The 21,355-nt window shown below is 39.9% G+C and overlaps 3 protein-coding genes across 3 annotated transcripts in view; 1 reads left to right on the top strand and 2 right to left on the bottom strand.

The window, feature by feature from the left end:
• The window catches only part of LOC146481742 (uncharacterized), a 41,138-nt gene extending 21,731 nt beyond the window's left edge, over window positions 1-19,407 (bottom strand). Inside the window, exons 1-3 of the mRNA XM_085107843.1 lie at window positions 17,895-19,407; window positions 17,481-17,541; window positions 17,330-17,381 (exon numbers count right to left, since the gene is read on the bottom strand). Coding sequence (XP_084963969.1) covers window positions 17,330-17,381; window positions 17,481-17,541; window positions 17,895-19,399 — 1,618 coding nt within the window. The 5' untranslated portion in view covers window positions 19,400-19,407. The remainder of the gene's footprint in view (window positions 1-17,329; window positions 17,382-17,480; window positions 17,542-17,894) is intronic.
• Window positions 1-21,355, top strand: part of LOC146481740 (uncharacterized) — an 88,175-nt gene that overhangs the window by 15,375 nt on the left and 51,445 nt on the right. The gene's annotated exons all lie outside the window — the stretch shown is intronic.
• Window positions 8,997-13,805, bottom strand: LOC146481743 (uncharacterized). The gene is made up of 4 exons (XM_085107929.1): window positions 12,471-13,805; window positions 11,336-11,461; window positions 10,231-10,330; window positions 8,997-9,694 (listed from the first exon to the last, which is right to left on the bottom strand). The coding sequence occupies exons 1-4, from the start codon at window positions 13,255-13,257 to the stop codon at window positions 9,601-9,603; spliced, it is 1,107 nt and encodes a 368-aa protein (XP_084964055.1). The 5' UTR covers window positions 13,258-13,805; the 3' UTR covers window positions 8,997-9,600.

Here is a 21,355-nt window from a genome sequence, read left to right as displayed (position 1 = left end):
GATGATGATGATGATGATGATGATGATGATGATAATCAATAGTTTGAGAAGCTATATCAAACACTCGAAAGATTGTTTCCTCCTATTTCCAAACACCTCGAATTTGGTTAAAAAAAAAAACCCGGCTGCGCCTCGTTTTTCCAACCTGCTTCTCGGTGTTTGGAAATTGGAGGAAACACTCTTCCTCGTGTTTGATATATGACATAATCAATGTAGAAACGGTTTCCGTCTCCAAATTAAAGGTGAAAGCGTCCGTATAAAGCACGAGGTATTCTTTTTAACAAATGCTTTCCCTTTCATAGTAGTTAGGTTCCCACTTGGCAATCTGACAACCCAGTTACAAAACGGTCTGGCTTCCTTCGCATTGAATTATTTGATTTGTTTATCAAAGCGTAATTTCCTCGCTGTGAACTCTTCAGTTTCCACCGTTTAAACTGTCGAGTACTACTTAGAAGTTATTATTTCGATTTACCGCTTGAAAAAGGTTTGTTTCCTTTCCAGGATGTTCTCAGTCAGATGAGCGAGGGCCACCTCGGTTGAGAGGTTTGGGCGAAAACCAAACTGTTAGAGGGCCAGTAGGTTGTTCTCCTTGAGGGAGGTATACAGCTGGTGATGAACAGCTTTCTCGGAGATCTTGCTTAAAACTGGTAAGATTGTAATTGGTCTGTAATTATTTACACTGGTTCTATCACCAGATTTAAAAATTGGAACCACCTTTCCTTTTTTCCAAATAGCCTGAAAAACAACTGAAGAAAGCGAGTTGTTGAACAAAAGGGTAAGGCAAGGAGTGATTAAACATCAGCAGAATCTTAAAGAAGGCGAGCGCTGATCTTATCGAGGCCAATTGCCTTTTTAGTTTTTAGAGAGCTTAGGTATTTCCGCACAAAGCTTTGTTTTATGTCGGAGAAGCTGAAGGCTGATGGTGATGCAGTAACCCAGGAAGGGGACGTTCGGGTGATGTATCGATCTTTTATAGCGTTGGCTAGATGTGTCCCGATAGATGTAAAATAATCGGTAAGGACATTTGCAATTGAAGTTTGCAATTGAGTCTTAAGGTGACTCGACCCAGTTATTTTTTGGTGGTACAACCCTACTTTGAAGCTCTCTGGTATCCCCGCCTTTACTTTTATCGTAAGTGTAACACATAGAATAAATAACATATAGATCAATCTACAATACAGCAAAAAAAATTTGGCGATCGGAGTAAATGTCACGTGGTTATAGTGCCACGCCCCTTTGAGGTCTGAGTCGAAATTCTGCTGTTGCCGGCTTTTTTCCACAAAAATCTCTCGGCTACACATAGTGCGCATTAGTGCCTTGCGCTGAACAGAGTTTCAACAAAATCGCAAAGACCCAATCCGAGAAATTTAGGGCTTTCCAAATTTAGGTCATAATTTATATAAAAATGATAAGCAAACTTTACACGATTATATCTAATAAACTATGAGATTTATTCCTTTATTTTGGGGATCTTTATTACAGATGGGTCCTTACAAGTCAGCAAAAAGCTTTAGGGACTTGTAAATGCGCGCGATTTTGAGCAATGCAAACATATAGAAATGATAGTTTTAGCTATTTGTTGACGCTTGTCAGCATTTCAGAGTCCTTCTCACAAAAAAAGCATTTTCTTAAAAATTCGTAGTTGTTTTTCCTTCAAATTTTTTCAGGGCCACAATTGATTAACTTACTACCCGGATTCTGAATTTCATGGTCATCGAAAAACTGTGACATTATCTCCTATAAGCCCAAACTTGAGTAAACATTGAAGAGTTTTAGCGTTTTGGCTGAGTTTGTGCTTTGGGAGTTTTCTATTGTTTCGAGTTTGTCATGATACAGCATTCTTGTTCAGCACGCGTGCAATGACCACGCTTGCCTGACTTCCGAATGCACTCATTGGACATTGCACGCGTGCTGAACAAGAATGCTGTATCATGACAAATTCGAAACAATAGAAAACTCCCAAAGCACAAACTCAGCCAAAACGCTAAAAATCTTCAATGTTTACTCAAGTTTGAGCTTGTAGGAGATAATGTCACACTTTTTCAATGACCATGAAATTCAGAATCCGGGTAGTAAGTTAATCAATTGTGGCTCTGAAAAAATTTGAAGGAAAAACAACTACGAATTTTCAAGAAAATGCTTTTTTTGTGAGAAGGACTCTGAAACGCTGACAAGCGTCAACAAATAGCTAAAACTATCATTTCTATATGTTTGCATTGCTCGAAATCGCGCGCATTTACAAGTCCCTAAAGCTTTTTGCTGACTTGTAAGGACCCATCTGTAATAAAGATTCCCAAAATAAAGGAATAAATCTCATAGTTTATTAGATATAATCGTGTAAAGTTTGCTTATCATTTTTACATAAATTATGACCTAAATTTGGAAAGCCCTAAATTTCTTGGATTGTGTCTTTACGATTTTGTTGAAACTCTGTTCAGCGCAAGGCACTAATGCGCACTATGTGTAGCCGAGAGATTTTTACGAAAAAAAGCCGGCAACAGCAGAATTTCGACTCAGACCTCAAAGGGGCGTGGCACTATAACCACGTGGCATTTACTCCGATCGCCAAAGTTTTTTTGCTATATTGTAGATTGATCTATATGTTATTTATTCTATGTGTTACACTTACGATAAAAGTAAAGGCGGGGATACCAGAGAGCTTCAAAGTAGGGTTGTACCGCCAAAAAATAACTGGGTCGAGTCACCTTAAATTCATACATGTGGCCTCCATTGAACGAAAGCAACCTTTGAAATGACGTCACACAGGTAGGGATGAGTTGGTGCCCTCCCTCGTGATATACTCGCCGATAATGAATTTTGATTGGGCCGTTTTTGTTGAAGACAATCAGAACAACAGATACCTTCTAGGAATTAATGCTACGACGAAGGAAAAAAAAGGATATCCGACCGAAAACTTGACACGGTCTGCCCTGCGGGCATCCCACGCAATAAACAAAGATTAGGAAGTGCGTTCGATGATCTCGATCCTGGGCTCTTTGCCAAGTTGGTGATGATGTCATCCGCCCCTGCAAAATCTACGGGGGATGCCAGCTACGCGTCCCAAGATCCATTCGCTGATCGATCGACTGTCATGTCCCCTACAATCTCGACTCCAATCTGTTACGTTCTTTCTACGTCGAACGCAACAATTATGACGGAAGCTCACCACGCGCAATATGTAGCTGCATTTTTTTTACTTTAAATGTGTGATATGGGAAATACTTGAAGCGGAGCGTGTTTGGCATGTATTTCATGGGAAAATACTCTCGAGCCTGCCAGAGGAAACAGTAGCTCTGTGCAGCAAATGTCACCGGCTCTAAATCAGTAAACTAGAATAACACTGAAATGAATCGCAAAATATTCAGCCTCCGTTAATACAGTTAAAAGATAGTATCAATTTGTATCAACACCGTGCGACGACACTTTATTACCATACATAGATGGTATTGCAAGAAAGAAAAAAAAAGTAGTAAAAGCACAGTATTAATTATACAGCAATGATAATAAAATAAGGGAATTTACAGCGATGAACAGTACATTCATGATCTTTGTTTTGTCTCCTGAAAAGTCTGTTCTTTCTTGTACGGCACATTTGCGGAATCGAAGGTAGTTTTCCCTTTTGCCAAAAACCGATATGGCACAAACTGTTATTGCATGTATCTCTTCTCTGCGCTCTGGCTCTTGAATTTTCAGACCACAGTACAGTCCTCAAATTCCGCCAAAGCAAGGAAATCGGAGGACGATTAGCCACAATGTGTTCATGTATGACTTCTGATCACTAAGCAGACAAAAAGCTTCCTGTGGCTTTAAAGCATGCTAGCAAACATGTCATGCAAGAATGATGACTAAATGAAACGGCTTTAAAGGTTTCATCTAACGATCAACAGGTTTAGACTGTAATAGTTTATGAACTAATACTTCAGTTAGTGATACATTATATATTTATGTATACATTGGCTAAATGACGCAGGAATGAACTCGTTTGAAATGATCTTTTTTTACCTGGTTTAATAAATCTAACTCTGTATGCGTCAATCAACTTTATCAGGCACTTGCCTCGTTTAAGTTTTATCCCGAAAATAAAAAAATGTATCTATTGTTAGTTGAAAAATAATTTCTCCATACGATTTGCAATTGCGTCCTTAAAGCTTAACCCTCATAAGGGTGAGCGAATTTAGGGAAAAGTGTCAACGATTCCAGAGGCCAAAATTTGCTCAAAATTGTAGTGTATTGATTACCATAACAACTGCATCAGACCATGTATACTGTGCAAATATTGTGTAATAGTACTTTAACTACTGCATGCTGTAAAACTACTATTCCTGAGTATACGTGAAACTATACGGAGTAAGTAGAAGAACCACGTTCAATAAAGATCAGAATTACACATGTGAAATGACAGGGGCACCCAACGGCAGTTTTCTCTCAGATCCTTTGAAACGCTATTTTAGACTATCTGGAGTGCCTTTAAAGCTCTGTAAGTTCATTTTAGGCTGCGCTATAACATTTTTATCTGTTCGGTCATTCTAGGGCAAACCGAGTCTTTTCGAAATTACTAGGGCATCTTTGTCCATATCCCGAAATCCTTAGGTCTTATTTCCTGTCCGAAAATCTTAGCTGACCTTTTTCCGGTACCCGAAACGACATTTTTATCAATCCGAAAACACTAGGCCTTGAAATTCCCATATCACGAATGTTCGAAGTGAAAATTCCCTTCAGAAAATTGTAGGCGATAAGGGCCTTCCGAACAGATAATTTACCGAAACGATATGTTGGCTGCCCCTGAAATGAGTGAGGACATCTCTGTCTGGAACAATAAATGACAACGCTACAAAAATTAAATGTATGTCAACAAACATTCTTCAAGTGAGGCTGGAATGCAGAAACGTAAACAAGTTCGAATATTTAGTTCGCAGACATCCAAACCTGGCCCTGTTAAGTCTTCATTTCCATCGTCATGCATGTTAAACAATATAAGCCATATAAGTTCTGGTTACAAATGGTGGAAGGCCTGCTCAACGTCCACTCTATGTTGGCCACTTTTCCCCTTCGTCTTTCGACCAATTTAGTTTCTTGCGTACATTTATGGCGCGCTTACTATAAATTGAAGGATTTGATACTGACTGATGAATACGTAGAGCCCTGTGTTTAAACCATATCTGAATGCTTCTCCATCCCGGCACACCACTGGGCCGTAGCAACCGGCCGAGCAGAAAGGAGGTGTGATCCTCTTTATGCAAGTATAAATAATGATGACTTGTAATGTGCACAATGAAGTTGACACAAAGTTTTCCTCCCAATGCTCACTGATTCTGTAAATAATCGAGTAACTGACAAATCTTGTTCATTGCTACTTACGTCGTTGAACAAGGTCTTAGGCTCGAGATTGATCCTCAATTGAGAAAGTTCTCTTCAAAAGCTGGGCATCACAATTCTGTGCTGAACGGAAGAACAAACGAAACTAAAAGTATACGAGACAAAGGGTTATTTGTCTTTAAAACACGTGACAATGCGTCTAGACGCAATGATTGATTGACTCACTGTTGGAATCGAACAGTGACCATGTCATACAATGAAAATGGGTCACGCTACAAGGAGACAATAGGTCACGCGAAGATTGGAAGTAGGTCACGCGAGTTATTTGAACATCGGTTCATTTTAATGACTCTCAATTCAAAGCTGCATGTAACTGTGGCCGGTGATTGATTAAAAATAATCATAAAATTAATGAAAACGTACCAGGAATGCAAAAATGAGCAAGGCTGATTTCACAGCCAGTGAAATATATTTTTCCAATATTTCGAAAGGCACGGCCTCTCTTCCTCGGGGTATTTTACAAACTGACCCGATGGCAAAAGATGTCATAATTAAAACAAGATGCCTGCTATACTGGCATTACGCGTGATGCTGGGGCTGATTCATTTATTCCAACTGTATGCTTCGCCGATTGATAAAACTATCCTTGCTAATGAAGTAGTTTGAGTCACGACGATCGCGTTACGTTGTTTCCCTTGTGTTACGCGACTGAGACTATCACCGGAAATGTGTGAAATTCCATTACGATAACGTAAGCTTCTCAATGACCTCTTTTCAGTCTCGCGTCGTGGTCTAAGACTGTCAAACAAAGCACGATTCCTTCACCAGGAACTCACCAATTTCCACCGTTTTAAATGTCGGGTGCTTCTTAGAAGTTATTCTTTCGATTTACCGCTTCAAAATGGTAAAATTTCCGTTTGAAAATAAAACGGCACACTTGAGTCCACAACATGTTAACAATATGGCGCGACAATTTAATCCGTTTTTAATAAATATATCAAATGATGCGTTGACGTCACACAGGTAGGGGTGAGTGGGTCCCCTCCAACGCGGTATAAGCGACAAGAATGGATTTTGATTGGCCTGCTGTTGTTGAAGACAATCAGAACAATATATCCCGAGTAGGAGAGGGGACAGTTTAATGAATAAATTAATGTACCCATTTGTGGCTACGACGAAGAAAAAAACAAGATGCCTGCTATACTGGCATTACGCGTGATGCTGGGGCTGATTCATTAATTCCAACTGTATGCTTCGCCGATTGATAAAACTATCCTTGCTAATGGAATAGTTTGAGTCACGACGATCGCGTTACGTTGTTTCCCTTGTGTTACGCGACTGAGACTATCACCGGAAATGTGTGAAATTCCATTACGATAACGTAAGCTTCTCAATGACCTCTTTTTAGTCTCGCGTCGTGGTCTAAGACTGTCAAGCAAAGCACGATTCCTTCGCCAGGAACTCACCAATTTCCACCGTTTTAAATGTCGGGTGCTTCTTAGAAGTTATTCTTTCGATTTGCCGCTTCAAAATGGTGAAATTTCCGTTTGAAAACGGCACACTTGAGTCCACAACATGTTAACAATATGGCGCGACAATTTAATCCGTCTTTAATAAATACATCAAATAATGCGTTGACGTCACACAGGTAGGGGTGTGTGGGTCCCCTCCCTCGCGATTAAAGCGACAAGAATGGATGTTGATTGGCCTGCTGTTGTTGAAGACAATCAGAACAATACATCCTGAGTAGAAGAGGGGACAGTTTAATGAATAAATTAATGTACCCATTTGTGGCTACGACGAAGAAAAAAAAAAAAAAAAAAAAAAAAAAAAAGAAATCGACCCGTTTTTAGACACGGTATGCCCCCTCAGGGCATCCCGCGTAACAAGAGGGGATGCAATAAGATATCATAATACCGTATGCTAAAGTAACAAAAACCAGGAGCCCATCGGCTCCTGCAAAAACCGTGAAAAAGTTATAAGTTGTAATTTGAAACTGAATGCAACTTTCCAATAGACATAAAGAAAATAGCTAACGTTAAAACGTAGAAAACGAAAACAAACAACTTAACAATAAGAAATTTACGGCGAAACACCATAACATAGGAGATAGATTGAGAGAGAATTTCGAAAGTAACTTCCGGTGTTTCGTTTTCTTCGTTAGCAGTCTAGAACAAGGATTTGGGTGCTAATTCGCGGACCGTATTTACCGGCGGTCTCCCTTTATTTTGCAGGACAAGAAAACTTGCCCCGCTACTCAATGGCCGCCTGGAAGCTCCGAAACATTTGTCCCTTAAACCTTTCACGAGCCATGCATGGCCTGCACGGTTTCCGTTTGCTTGGTTTATTTGCCACGAGATGAATAAAATCTCGAAAGAAGCCAACCCAGAATAGGCTAACCTGAAAAGTTTTAGTGTTTTGATTTGGAAGGTTTTACCCCCCGCCCTCTTTCCCCTCTACACCGGAAAAAAAGGACGAAATTAGAATCTTGGTTTCATTTGCGTAGAATAAACGTCACTATAGAAAACAGCACAAAATATGGTCCTGAAAAGACTGAGTGTTTTATTTTTCAAACGACATCAGAAAAAGTCATGGATCATACACAGGATTTGTGAACGACAAATGATTCTGTACCACCCCTCACGTCTTAAGTAACGTTTTGAGGAAAACAATTCAGCGTTCATTCCAAATTGCGATCAAATCATAAAGAGACCCAATCACTCCATAAGATTGTTGACTGTGACCACATCTTAAGTACAATTTACTTTATTTGTTTCTGTATACAACTGATTAGTGTTTGTGGTATTGACAGTTGTATGAAAAGTTTCGAAGTAACACCAACTCCACAAACGCCTACCGCGAGAGCGCACTACACTAGTCTTAAGCTTACAAAGGTAACTAACATAATTTGCTTTGATTACATAAGGCGGTAAAGGAGGAGCCAGAGCCCCTTGCCGCCTTCCCTAGATCCACCAAGATAAGTGTTAATTATTTTTCATAAATGAATAATTATTTATTTGTTTTTTTTTCTACGCGCAAACGGCAGAAGGTGTTTGAGCCCTAAAAGCTTCTAATACTGAACAGAGCTTTCCTAATGGGCCATTCGCGTTTCAATTTTTCAAGTAGTTAGTTAAAAATATTTTTAAACTATGTAGAGTAACACGAGGATGTATATCTTGAACTCATAGCACAATAAACTATAATGCTATAAGGGTTTGTTATATAGTCCATTCCGGATTAAGAGTTATGGTATTCACGTTCTACACTGAGACCGGGTGAAACCAAACTCGTTTTTAAATTCAACAAAATACATAATGCCAACTTTTAATTAAAAACAACTAATTCCTGTTCAGCGATTGGGGTACACTGTATTGGCCCATGCAAATGAAAACGTTTATACTGCACCCATAGTCTTGTATTCCCGAATGACGACAATTTTTAATACACTCACGGACGCCTACTTGAAGGAAACCTAAGTTATCAAGTTAAAATACAATCCAACCTCGTTCCCAGGCCTAATCGGGCTTCCAGAGTGACCCTAACATCTAGTCTGAGACTTGGGACCGAACTCGATTGGGCCGTCAAGGGGTGACGTCACGTTCGTCCGCGCGCTCTAAAGGACGACTGGTGACTAGGCTGAATCAAATTATCTTCGATTGAAGAACTGCGAACCACGAACCCGAGTTTTCAGGTTTAAACTTTATTTTTTCATGAGTGTTTCGGCGTACTGTTACGTAATTCGTGTTATGGAATCTGTACATTCTTTCGTTTGTTTCTTTGTGTATATACATGAGGTAGAGATTTCGGTATAAAAGTTCCCTTTGCATTTATGCAAATAAGACTTGTTTCCGGAACTCCCGCACAAATCTTCTAAGTTGTGCGTTTGTTTTACTTCATATTTTTCAGTTTGGTTGTTTGCCTTTTCTGCCTACTTTTTCCTATTCGTATATGTGCATTCCTGTTTCCCTTGTGAACAGTTTCACTTTGTCGCAATAAAACTGCTTCAAAGTCGCATTCAAAGTGTACGAAGTGTTATTTACAAACTGTGATTTGCGACTCCTACGAAATTATATTTTTCTATCGAGGGTAGCATGCACTAATTATGAAATATGAGGTAAGCCCGTAAAAAATTGAATTTATGTACAGAGGTCAAAATCGTAGTTTTCAAACACGCCTAAATCACATTACATGTACAAACAACTATTTTATATATGTTAAAGCGTAAAAAAAAAAAAAAAAGACTACGAGACTAAGGAAAATAAATACATTAATTGCTGTAAAGCTTCATGTTCTGTCCTCAAAAGGTGATAGTTCTTGTGATCTTCTTCCGTCGGTGATGCTTCTTTGGGGAGCAGAACTAGGTCCTTCCGAAAGAGCACTAAACACATAAAAGTAATTGTTACAAAAAGAGGTGTTTTCTTTGAAAAAGACTACAACCCAGACCTTAATATGCGGCCCTCTATTATTACTAAGTGGAAGAAACAGCTTGGGTAAAGTCTCATCTCCTCCTAACTTATTTACTCGTAAGGGTTAGAGGAGCCATTTGTCGTTTTAACTTTGGTATTGCATAGCGCTGAGTTAAATTATTTTCTAGTCTTCTCTGTACCTTTTTGTAAATCATGCGCTTACTCAGTGAAGTTTGCATTCGTGAAAAAGGATATCGATTGTGATTGGAATGTTGGACCTGCCACGCTATAGACTGGGCGCCTTACAAAACGAGTTTCCATGGTAATTTAAGGGTGCACGGTAGAGGTGGATTAGTGACGGTGGGACGTTTGAGCTCGTTCCCAAGGGTCTTTGTCTCAGGCAATCCAAAATTGTGGTTAATTGGACCAACGACCCTGCATTTGTTGTGAAAATTGCCCTGCAGACTACTACTGTAGTTTGTTTATCAAGGAAAGCATTAGTACCTACCACTGACTGGAGGCCTGATTATTCTGCGTGGCCATAGTTTTGTCCCCCACTACACAAAGCTTGCCTTTCATATAGTTGACATGCTGATGTAGGTGATACTCTGAAGCAAGATAAAAAAAGAAAGCAGCACAGAGTAAGAAACTTATATCAATACGCCACATGGTAATCAACTTCACACCATAGGACTTACTCGATTGACTGTTTGAAGGGATCATGTTTAATTTTACTTAATCAAATTTAAACGAAGGATAGAAAAAAAAACTACAACCCAGCAAATAAAGCGAAGCAGGGATACAATTTTGTCAGGCAATTTAAAAATTCAATACAAAAAAGAATCGATAAACGGAGAAGGTGCGTGGATTTTTCGTGAATAACCGTTTTATTCTCTCTAAAAGGTGACATAGAATCCCAGAGGGGAGGGGTACTCCACGGAATTTTTGGCGGGAGTGTACGGCTCGTTTCTTCAAACTCTGATCTTAATTCAAACCAACATAATTAGTTTTCTGTTACCCTTTTTAAGACCTGGCGTCTTTATTTCATACCCATTTTCAGACCTGGTTTCTAGAATCCATACCCGTTTTTAGGCTTTCAGACCAAAACAGCTCAAAAACCCCACCCTTTGACCCCGCACATACATGAGTTACATGGATAGTTTATATAGCGGAGTACCCCCACCCCCTCCCACCTCACCGACTTAGAATCTCCTATTCCCGGCTTTCCTTAGCCGCTACCTTCTTCCTTCACCCTCTTCAGGACTGATTATTGCCAAAAAAATTCTTTGTTACAACAATGCCAAAACCTATTAAATGAAACCAACAGAAATAAGATAGTGTGAAGAATCGAGTCGATAATAAGCATGAAGCTAATGTAAATTAGGGAAGAACGACCGTGAGAAAAAATGGAGATCGGTGATTGTCCCAGTTTAGTTTCCTTGTTCTTATTATATAGCATGTTTTTAGTAAAGTTTTGAACCAATTGAAATCTAGAGACACAAACCAAAGCAAATTAAGGATGCATAAGTATCTCGACAGTACACTAAAGAAAAAGTTACTTGGTAAGTTGATTCAATCGATTCACTGTAAGGACACGAGAAGGTAGTCGTTACCAATTTTTTCACACTGTATTTTTCCGTGTCTCTGTAACTGATCAAATGCCTCCAAGTGCGCAAGGTTTCCGGCTGGATTAGGCAGCGATAAGGCTCCGTCTTCAGACTTAGACGAATCCGTCAAACCTGATGAAACAAGTAGAAAAAAGCAAAAGCAGGGACACCAGTTAAACTTCAGTGACCAGAATCTTGCAAGCTGAGGCGGCAAAAGGTTTTTTCTTTTCTTGTTTGTTATACAGTGGGAGGGTGTTTTAAGTTCTGTGCCACATGTACCTGTATAATGGTAATAACATGCAACATTAAGAGTTCGTGCCCCACAAATTGATACTTGTTTCCCGACCATAGAGTGAATGTGATGGTTTGCCTCAATTTGTAAAGTAATATATCAAAGACGAAGAAGAGAGTTTCCTCCGATTTCCAAACACCGAGAAGTAGGTTGGAAAAACGAGGCGCAGCCGAAATTTTTTGACCGACTTCGAGGTATTCGGAAATAGGAGGAAATCCTTTCTCGAGTGTTTAATATAACTTCTCAAATTATTGATACTGAATTCTTCGAGAAATTCGAAGCAAAAGTTCACAAAATTTTATGATAATTAAGATCACATTTCTGAACCTCCTTTATGGAAGTGATTTGCTTTGTTTTGGTTTTGATGAATTATTAATGAGCGTTTGAGAAGTGGCTTGAAATCACGAACTGTTATTAGTTTCTTAAGTTTTTCGTAATAGTGACATTACTATGACGTTACTCAAGTTTCGGAGAATAGTCCTCCGATGAACTATTTCCGACCAATCAATTAAAATGTGAGAAGTTATTATCCCAGACTAACCGATAAGATTCATTGTACCCAGAGCGAGAAAAAATTCTTGGTTTAGTGAATACTACGTGAACAAAAAACAAGAAACAAAACAAAGTATTACATCGGTCCAAACTCGAACTATGGGCGCGTTCTTTTGAAACTACATTCCGGGATAGATCTGATAATGAATAAGAAGAATTGCGTTTGTACTTTTGGGGAGCTTTTCGGTTTAATGTGAATTGGTGTAATTGTGTTCTATTCTGTGTTTCTGTTTTTGGATTGCTAAAATTGTCCCAAAACCACCGGCCCTTATAATATAACAAGAAGCTTTATCTTACCCACAAATTGTACTTCCGGTATACAAGCCCCACCAACGGAGGAATCAGCAAGACTCACAAAATCCTTGCTGTCAAGACCAACTGCATCAGATCCCCATTTGTAAAACAAACGGAGGCTTAGAACCGTTTCTGCTTCGGACGTAATGGAACGTATTGTGAGATGACACTGGGTGACTTCCGACTTGCTGAAATCTGCCACTTTTTCGCTCAGTTTTAGTTTGAGGACCTCGAGCACTTCTCTGACTTTCCCTTTTTGTGTTGAACAAAGGACCATCCGAAGTTTTTCTGAGTCGTTGTCTTTCAGCTTCATTGCTGTGACGTCGATGAAATGGGTCATGCATGCGTCAAAAGCTTCCTCGGCAGAAGCATTGATTGTGATAACCGATTGGAATGCTCCTTTGTTGCAAATTCGTCCATCGACGTGCACAAGTGCATTTGCATGAAGTCGTAGCTCATCCTCTGATTCCTTGCTAATTTCAAAGCACTGAGAAAATGTCTCGTGATGTCTGTCATAATGTACGTTATCATTATTGTTTTTTCTCACACAGGTCACGGGAGAATTCGTTGAACCAGTGAGTCCAAATCTCACCAGCTTTGATGGACTGAACTTGGCAAAATGAATTAGACTTAATGTCAGGTTGGAAATATCACGCATGAACACTTCATCGGCGGTGTCTACCTCATCGGAAATTATGTCTTTCAGGCGCCATGAGAACAGCTCTAATCTCTTGTACAGCCTAATTCCTTGCCCATGATTCTGGAAAAAGAGCTTGAGAAAGCTCAGCATGGAGGGAATTGCTAACGTTTTGCTCCAACGTACAATTTCTGTAGTAGGCTGCTTCCCACAGTTTTCTAAGCACAACCGCTCAAGAATTTCGCACACTACGCACACAAGCTGTCGAATTCTTATGTTCTTTTCGGCATCTCGAAGACGTGGCAAAAACTGTTCTAATGTGTACCTCGGACAGCCCTCTTAATCCATTTTGTACTTCTGAAATGTTCTCATCGACAAAGATTTCCTTAATATTTTGAATGAGATTAGGAACAATGGCTAGGAAAATTTTGATGATAGATTCTTCAGACGATGAACATACCTGCTGGTATTTCTGTGCAATGTCTTTGGGGATTGCTCGGTGAATCTCAAGATGACGTACAGGGTTTGTGGATAAGGCTGCTCTCTCGACTCCTTCCACGGAATTTTCCTTCTCCATGCAACAGTCCCTCAGCGCCATCTTGCAGAGCGTTTGAATTTTAACAGAGAAATATTTCATCAATTCTGCATTCTCCCGTTGCAAGCCCGAGAGCTTGGTTGCCAACTCCCTCAAGTGCCTGACGTGCATTTATCCTCTTCGAGTTACTTTGAAAGCTGATAACAATGAAAATAAAGTGGGGAGTATATTGCATTGCATAAAATCAGCACAATTGACAATGATTTCAGACGAAATAAAAAGAGGGAGAATCTTTGCTGACATTAAGGTTTATATTTTGTTTCATAAGCATATTTAAAATATCATGCCACAAACAAATGCACACAATAAACTAAAAGAGTAGGTCACACTTGGTAATCAATGTGAATATCAGTAACATATGTTGAATACTCTTTGTAAAATGTTGATGTGTTCGAGCTCTTTAAATTTATGGAGTGTTTTTACTTCAGTCTTAGTTCTAGGTAGTTTTGTTGTTTATACAGTGAAACCCCGCTTTACGGACATTCGTTATTATGGACAGTTTCTTTGTCCCGCTCCATACATTTTCCTTAAAACTAGAACCTCGCGAAGCTAGGGCTGGGTGGACAGTTGTTTTGGTGTGAAGGAATGGGCTAGGGCAGCTAGAAAATATGAATTGTGTCGTTCTTCATGATAGTGATTGAGAGGATAGTGTGCCCCCGGGAGTGTAATACAGTCAAACCCCGTCATTACAGACTCTGTTTTCTGGTCCCAACGGTCTGTAATAACGAGATTTGACTGTACCAATAAACAACAAATGATAATGATGCTGAACATGTGAAGAAAGTTCCTCCTCAAAAGGCGAATTGGAAAACTCTATGACAACCGACCTTCTTGTTTTAATCCTTCAAGATCCTTCCTGAGAGTAGCGATATCTTTCACCACGTTATTCTCCTTCATCCATTGCTGTAAAATAATTTCAAGTTGTTCGTCCTCGTCCTTCCAAGACTTCATGACTTCACCCATTGATTCTTCAGGTGTCTTCAGCAACTGCGCAATTGGCACAAGGTTGAAAATAGCTCTCTCTACACCCAGCAGGCTTCTCACGTACCCACATAAATCTGTAAAAATTAAGGAGACTGAGAGGTGAATAATATTCTACCAGTAATTGTCGGGAGGGAAAGCAACAAAGCGGGGAGTAAACCCTTTAACTACCAAGCGCAGGGAGGGAGGAAGAGGGTAGGCCCCCCCCCCCCCAAAAAAAAAAAATGGAAGAGGCCCATGTTGGAAGAGCTGAAACCAGTGGTACTGTTCATGTTACAGAGCGAAAGCACTTGCAAGGAGTTATGTGACATGGTGTGTACTAGTGAACGCCCTATGCTTCCCCGGGACTTATAACAAGTAATGATAGATTCACATGTTCCATGACTATGTATTTCGCTCTCGTGCGTGGCCACATGGAGGGGCTCCGCTACTTACACATATAACTTCACGGCTAGTTCGCTTGTACGATTTTGATTCGCTCGTTGTAACACGTCACAAAGTTACTCGTTCGCGTCTATTTGTAGATGGAAATTCTTACCAACTTACCAATCTTAATGTCATTTATGTAACTTACCTATTTCGCAGAAATGCCTCTCGCTGCTATGTCCAAAGCTCCCTTGGACAGTGATCGTCCCACACAGAATTCTGGCATCTTTACTCCACTCGAGTGGACGCCTGAAGACCTCTCCCGTATTCCACCAAACACCAGATTTTACTGTGAAAACAATATCGCCTTGTTTACTGTCAGTCAGTTTGTAGTCTTCCCCAAGACAAACTGAGACTTGAAGGCTTTCAGTATTGTATATACGCTGTTCTCCTTGTCTATTAATGGAACGTACATGTAGCTCTCTAAATCCTTCAGCCTTGAGTTGAACCAAAGCAGAAGATTCATGCTCTCTATAGAACTGTTCGTTGTAAACATCTTGGCTCACAAACAGCAATGCAAGTTCTTCGTGCATTGAATTCTTGTTCACCAGCACTGACATAATATAACTAAAAGGCAACAAGTTGAATCTGTACACAATGTCTTTGGTGAGGATCAAGGTCAATTTCTGCAATTTCACTAACGCAGTAATAAGAGAAAAATGTCCAATTTCAATGACCACTTCTGCATTCGTCTCATTAATCGTTGCGTTTTGAGTTATGTCATACCAGGTGATTGTCCCGTCCCTGGCCTCTGAGCCATGCAGAATGACAATATCGACACGTTTTAAATCGTTGATTTTGAACTTGGTTGTCACCGCCGCAGGTTTCTTGAAAACATGGCCATTAGGTTCAAGATTAATGAGGGGTGTACCAAACATGACGTCATTTTCAAGATCCCTTTGAACTATTAGACCATAGTACTTGGATGGATCCTCCAATGTAATCTTTACAGACACGGGATCGTCCACAGCTCCAGAAGGGCACACCAGTTTGACATTCTGGCCAACAACTACACCACCATCAGTAGTAATGGTATTGGATAACGTTTCCGTGCATGGTGAGTCGTCCCTGATGCACGATAGCAAGTCACCTTTGGGTCATAGAAAGAAAATGTCCGTTTATGACTTGTCAGGAGTACGCTAGCCGGATAGCATAAATCCTACAGACAACATTCTAACTGATGAGAGAATGACTATTTGTGACAGGACAGGATCAACCTTCTCACTTACTGTTGTTCAATGTTGGGCAGTGCCTTGGACACAAGTCTTCTTGCATTTAGTGTTATTTACGTGGGAAAGGAATAAGCATGTACTGCTAATTTGTCACGTCATCAATCATCGCTCCTCGTTGATCTTTCGTCTCGTCTAATACTTCTCATTTCTCTGCTGTTGCTGTGAGATCAGACGTACACCTACAGTTTCGTCGTCGTATAATGGTAGCTTTTTATAGTTATATGCCCATGATCATTCGATAGGGATTTTGTTCATCTGTAATCATCAAACAGGAACGGGGATTGTTAATTCCCTAAGTTCATTTATACAATCAGTGGGACCTGTATTAAGAAGTCATCTTTTATTAAGTCTTAACAATTACCTCCTTTAATAACTATATAATTTAGACTTCTATGAAACAGACACCTCTATAAGTTGTAACGAGCTGTTTCTATTGTCCTGACTTGTCTTTAAAGGTCATTTTGTAAAACTTGAGGAAAACACTCAATTATGGTAACAAATAGCGTGTCAGACAATTGAATTCTAAGTAGTTTGTAGTTTGTAACTGTAAATTTCAGTAGCTGCAAAGGTTTTTAAACTGTGTTCAAAGACAAAGTACGTTTATTCACAATTTTCTTGGACATAAACAATTACCTTTCTATATGAAATTTGACGTTGAAGAAATCATTAACTTATTAGACGAAATGGGTCATGAGTAAATTCTCCTAATCGGGACAATTCAGCATTTCGAAATATCGCTCTTCCAACGCGAAAATCGCCATTGTTATCTAGACCTCTTAATCTCTGTTCTTTTCTTTATCGCTCCAGAAGTGAACGAGGGACATCTAGATATGGTGACTCCTGTGTTTCTTGCTTCTAATACTATTCGTTGACTGACTTGCTACCATTAAAGCAAGTGTGACCTATATACGTTTCCATTGAGTATACTACATGGGCTTGGAAAGTCATTAGTTAATTTGTAATTTTTAGCCATTCTGTGATTCATTTTTACCTTCTGCCTTCAATAGCTCACTCTCTGAACATTCAGGTTTTTCTGCCTTTACCTGCAAGAGACAGAATTTTACGTGGCTGTCGTGAGCTATTCACAAAACAGTAAGGTTTGTACCGAACACTTTAAAATCCGTAAGGCAATAATAGCTTACCTTTTTGGGAGCAAATAAAGTAACATAAGCAGCCTCTTCAAGATCGTCAGCACCAGGACTCCTAGAGAGAAAGAGAGAGAGAGAGACATAAAATTTACATTATTGTATATGATGTTTTCTGTTACTGTATGTATTGTATGGATATTTTAAAAGAAACTGTTGTCCACGATATATTATTCAGACGTAGCAGGATCGTTGCTAATCGGTTATCTTCCCTCTGGTATGTTAGTGACATTGAGTCTGAACGTCTTCATGCCATGTTGTCCTTCTATCAAATTAAAGGAACTTATTAAAAGCGAGAAAAGCGTGTTTTTGAAATTTAAAATTTAGATATAAATTCTGTTATTCTAAAGGTAATACTAGAAATACTTACTGGTATAATTTATATTTTAGTTGAGAGGAACCGATACAGACCTGTTCGTTGATTGATTTTCTGAATTGCCTTCCTTATTTTCTTCGCGTACTTGAAGTTGTTTTTCTGACTGCTTCCTTCCATTCTTTGTGTTATCACCACAGGCATTTTGGCTAATCATGAGTGCCTTTTCGTCGCACTCTTTCGCTTCATTGTGTCGTCCGAGATACCTATAATCAACTGCCAAGTTGTGATAACTTCCTGCTACATCAGGATGTTGTTCACTGTAGATCTTCTTTCTAATCATCAGTGCCTTTTCGTCGCATTCCTTCGCTTCACTGTGCTGTCCAAGCTCCCTGTAATCACAAGCCAAGCTGCAATAACTTGTTGCTACCTCAGGATGGTCTTCACCGTAAATCTTCTTTCTAATCATCAGTGCCTTTTCGTCGCATTCTTTTGCTTCACTATGCTTTCGGAGCTCCGTGTAATCATAAGCCAAGTTGTGATAACTTGCTGCTATTTCAGGATGTTCTTCACCGTAAATTCTCTTTCTAATCATTACTGCCTTTTCGTCGCATTCTTTTGCTTCATTGTGTTGTCCAAGCTCCCTGTAATCAACAGCCAAGTTGTGATAACTTTCTGTTACCTCGGGATGTTCTTCATCGCAAATTCTGTTTCTAATCTTCAGTGCCTTTTCGTCACATTCTTTTGCTTCACTGTGCTGCCGAAGCTCCCTGTAATCACAAGCCAAGTTGTAATAACTTGCTGCTATCTCAGGGTGTTCTTCACCGTAAATTCTCTTTCTAATCATCAATGCCTTCTCGTCGCATTCTTTTGCTGCATTGTACAGTCCAAGCTGCCTATAATCATAAGCCAAGTTGTGGTAACTTGCTGCTACCTCGGGATGTTCTTCATCATAAATCCTCTTTCTAATCATCAGTGCCATTTCGTCGCAATCTTTTGCTTCATTAAGCTGTCCAAGCTCTGCGTTATCATAACCCAAGTTGTAATAACTTGTCGCTACTGCAGGATGTTCTTCCCCGTAAATCCTCTTTCTAATCATCAGTACCTTTTTGCTGCATTCTTTTGCTTTATCATGTTGTCCAAGCTCCCTGTAATCAGCAGCCAAGTTGTAATAACATTCTGCTACCTCAGGATGTTCTTTGCCGTAAAGCTTCTTTCTTATCTTCAGTGCCTTTCTGTCGCATTCTTTCGCCTCATTGTGCTGTCCAAGCTCCCTGTAATCTACAGCCAAGTGGTGATAACTTGCCGCTATTTCAGGATGTTCTTCACCATAAATCCTCTTTCTAATCATCAGTACCTTTTCGCTGCAATCTCTTGCTTCATTGTTTTGTCCAAGCTCCGTGTAATCATAAGCCAAGTTGTAATAACTTGCTGCTACCTCAGGAAGTTCTTCACCGTGAACCTTCTTTCTAATCAATAGTAGCTTTTCGTCGCATTCTTTTGCTTCACTGTGCTGTCCAAGCTCCCTGTAATCAGCAGCCAAGTTGTCATGATTTTTTGCTACCTCAGGGTGATCGTCATGGTAAATCCTCTTTCTAATCATCAGTGCCTTTTCGTCGCATTCTTTTGCCTCATTGTGCTGTCGAAGCTCCGTGTAATCATAAGCCAAGTTATTATAACTTGACGCTACCTCAGGATGGTCTTCACCGTAGATACCCTTTCTAATCAACAGTGCCTGTTCGTCGCATGCTTTTGCTCCACTGTGTTGTCGAAGCTCCGTGTAATCATAAGCCAAGTTGTGATAGCTTGCTGCTACCTCAGGGTGTTCTTCTCCGTAAATCCTCTTTCTAATCGTCAGTGCCTTTTCGTCGCATTTTTTGCGTCATTGTACTGTCCAAGCTTCCTGTAATCAACAGCCAAGTTGTGATAACTCGCTGCTACTTCAGGATGTTCTTCACCGTAAATCTTTTTTCTAATCATCAGTGCCTTTTCGTCGCATTCTTTTGCTTCATTGTACTGTCCAAGGTTCCTGTAATTAACAGCCAAGTTGTGATAACTTGCTGCTACCTCAGGATGTTCCTCACCGTAAATCTTCTTTCTAATCATCAATGCCTTTTCGTCGCATTCTTTCGCTTCATTGTGCTGTCCAAGCTCCCTGTAGTCATAAGCCAAGTTGTGATAACTTGCTGCTATCTCAGGATGTTCTTCGCCGTAAATCCTCTTTCTAATCATCAGTGCCTTTTCGTCACATTCTTTTGCTTTATGGTGCTGTCCAAGCTCCGTGTAATCATAAGCCAAGTTGTAATAACTTGCTGCTACCTCAGGGTGTTTTTCGCCGTAAATCTTCTTTTTATATATCAGTACCTATTTGTGGCATACGATTGCTTCATTGTGCTGTCCAAGCTCCCTGTAATCATAAACCAAGTTGTAATAACTTGCTGCAACCTCAGGATGTTCCTTGCCGTAAAGCTTCTTCCTTATCTTTAAAGCCTTTTTTTCGCATTCTTTTGCCTCATTGGGTTGTCCAAGCTCTCTGTAATCAGCAGCCAAGTTGTAATAACTTGCTGCCACCTCAAGATGTTCTTTGCCGTAAAGCTTCTTTCTTATCTTCAGTGCCTTTTCGTCGCATTCTTTTGCTTCATTGTGCTGCCCAAGCTCCCTATGATGTACGGCCGAGCTGTGATAACTTTCTGCTACTTTAGGATGTTCCTTATTGTCACCGGTAGTCTTGTTTATGAAGGGCAAATCCTTTCCATTATATTCTTTCGCTTCATTTTGCTGTATTGTGTCTTGGATCACTTGGAAATCAGATTTTGCTTGTGTCAGCCCTACTCGTAGCTTGTCAACCTGGAACTTCAACTTAATAACTTCTGCCGTGGGAAAGTTTGTCTGGTTTTTAACCGCGTTAATTGCAGTGATGGGAAGCTTTAAAGAGTTGAATGCAGCCATGACCTTACTCACATAAATCCGGAACTCTTGATCAGGAAGTTTGGCCTCTCCAATGTGAGCAATATCATTCTGAACCTGACGAAGATCATCAACATCCCTCTTGACCGCCAGACTAAGAGTGCTACCAATGCTATCTGAGTACAGGATCACAAAGAACAAACAGGTGGAATCCCACTCTGCGGCGTTGCCTTTCTTCACCTTTGCCAGATATCGTGCATTTTTGATACGACTTCTTCGAGATTCATTGAAGTAGAAGGCATTTCCGTTTCCACGTGTGTCTTTCCATTCTCCAAGCCTAGTTGTCTTGTAAAGGAAATTCCACTCTTGTTTGAAGATTTTCCGTAGACCGTCTGGAACTAACTTGAAAGCGATGTAACGCAGTCGAAAATAGTTCAGTTGTTCTGGAGAGTATTCCATCAGAGAAGTTTCTGTAGTGCAAGCATTGTATTTTGTGAGTCTTGGAACTACTCCGGCCGTATCTATTTTGTTTGCATGATAGAACACACCGTATTTCTTCTATATACACTCGATTGCAAAAGCGTTGACACCTAAAAAGCATAAACCGTGAACGGTGAGACCCAATGGCTTTATGGGTATAAGTGTAATAAAT

The sequence above is a fragment of the Pavona decussata genome, unplaced genomic scaffold (genome assembly GCF_977016875.1).
Source record: "Pavona decussata unplaced genomic scaffold, jaPavDecu1.1 SCAFFOLD_48, whole genome shotgun sequence".
NCBI lineage: Eukaryota > Metazoa > Cnidaria > Anthozoa > Scleractinia > Agariciidae > Pavona > Pavona decussata.
This window is presented reverse-complemented; position numbering and strand designations above follow the sequence as displayed.

Coding starts and splice junctions, on each gene's coding strand:
- LOC146481743 (XM_085107929.1), bottom strand. CDS start 13,257: ATGCTGAGCTTTCTCAAGCTCTTTTTCCAGAATCATGGGCAAGGAATT. Junction 11,462..12,470: donor ACCGGAAGTACAATTTGTGG/GTAAGATAAAGC, acceptor TTGTTTCATCAG/GTTTGACGGATTCGTCTAAG. Junction 9,695..10,230: donor AATCAGGCCTCCAGTCAGTG/GTAGGTACTAAT, acceptor TTATGTGTTTAG/TGCTCTTTCGGAAGGACCTA.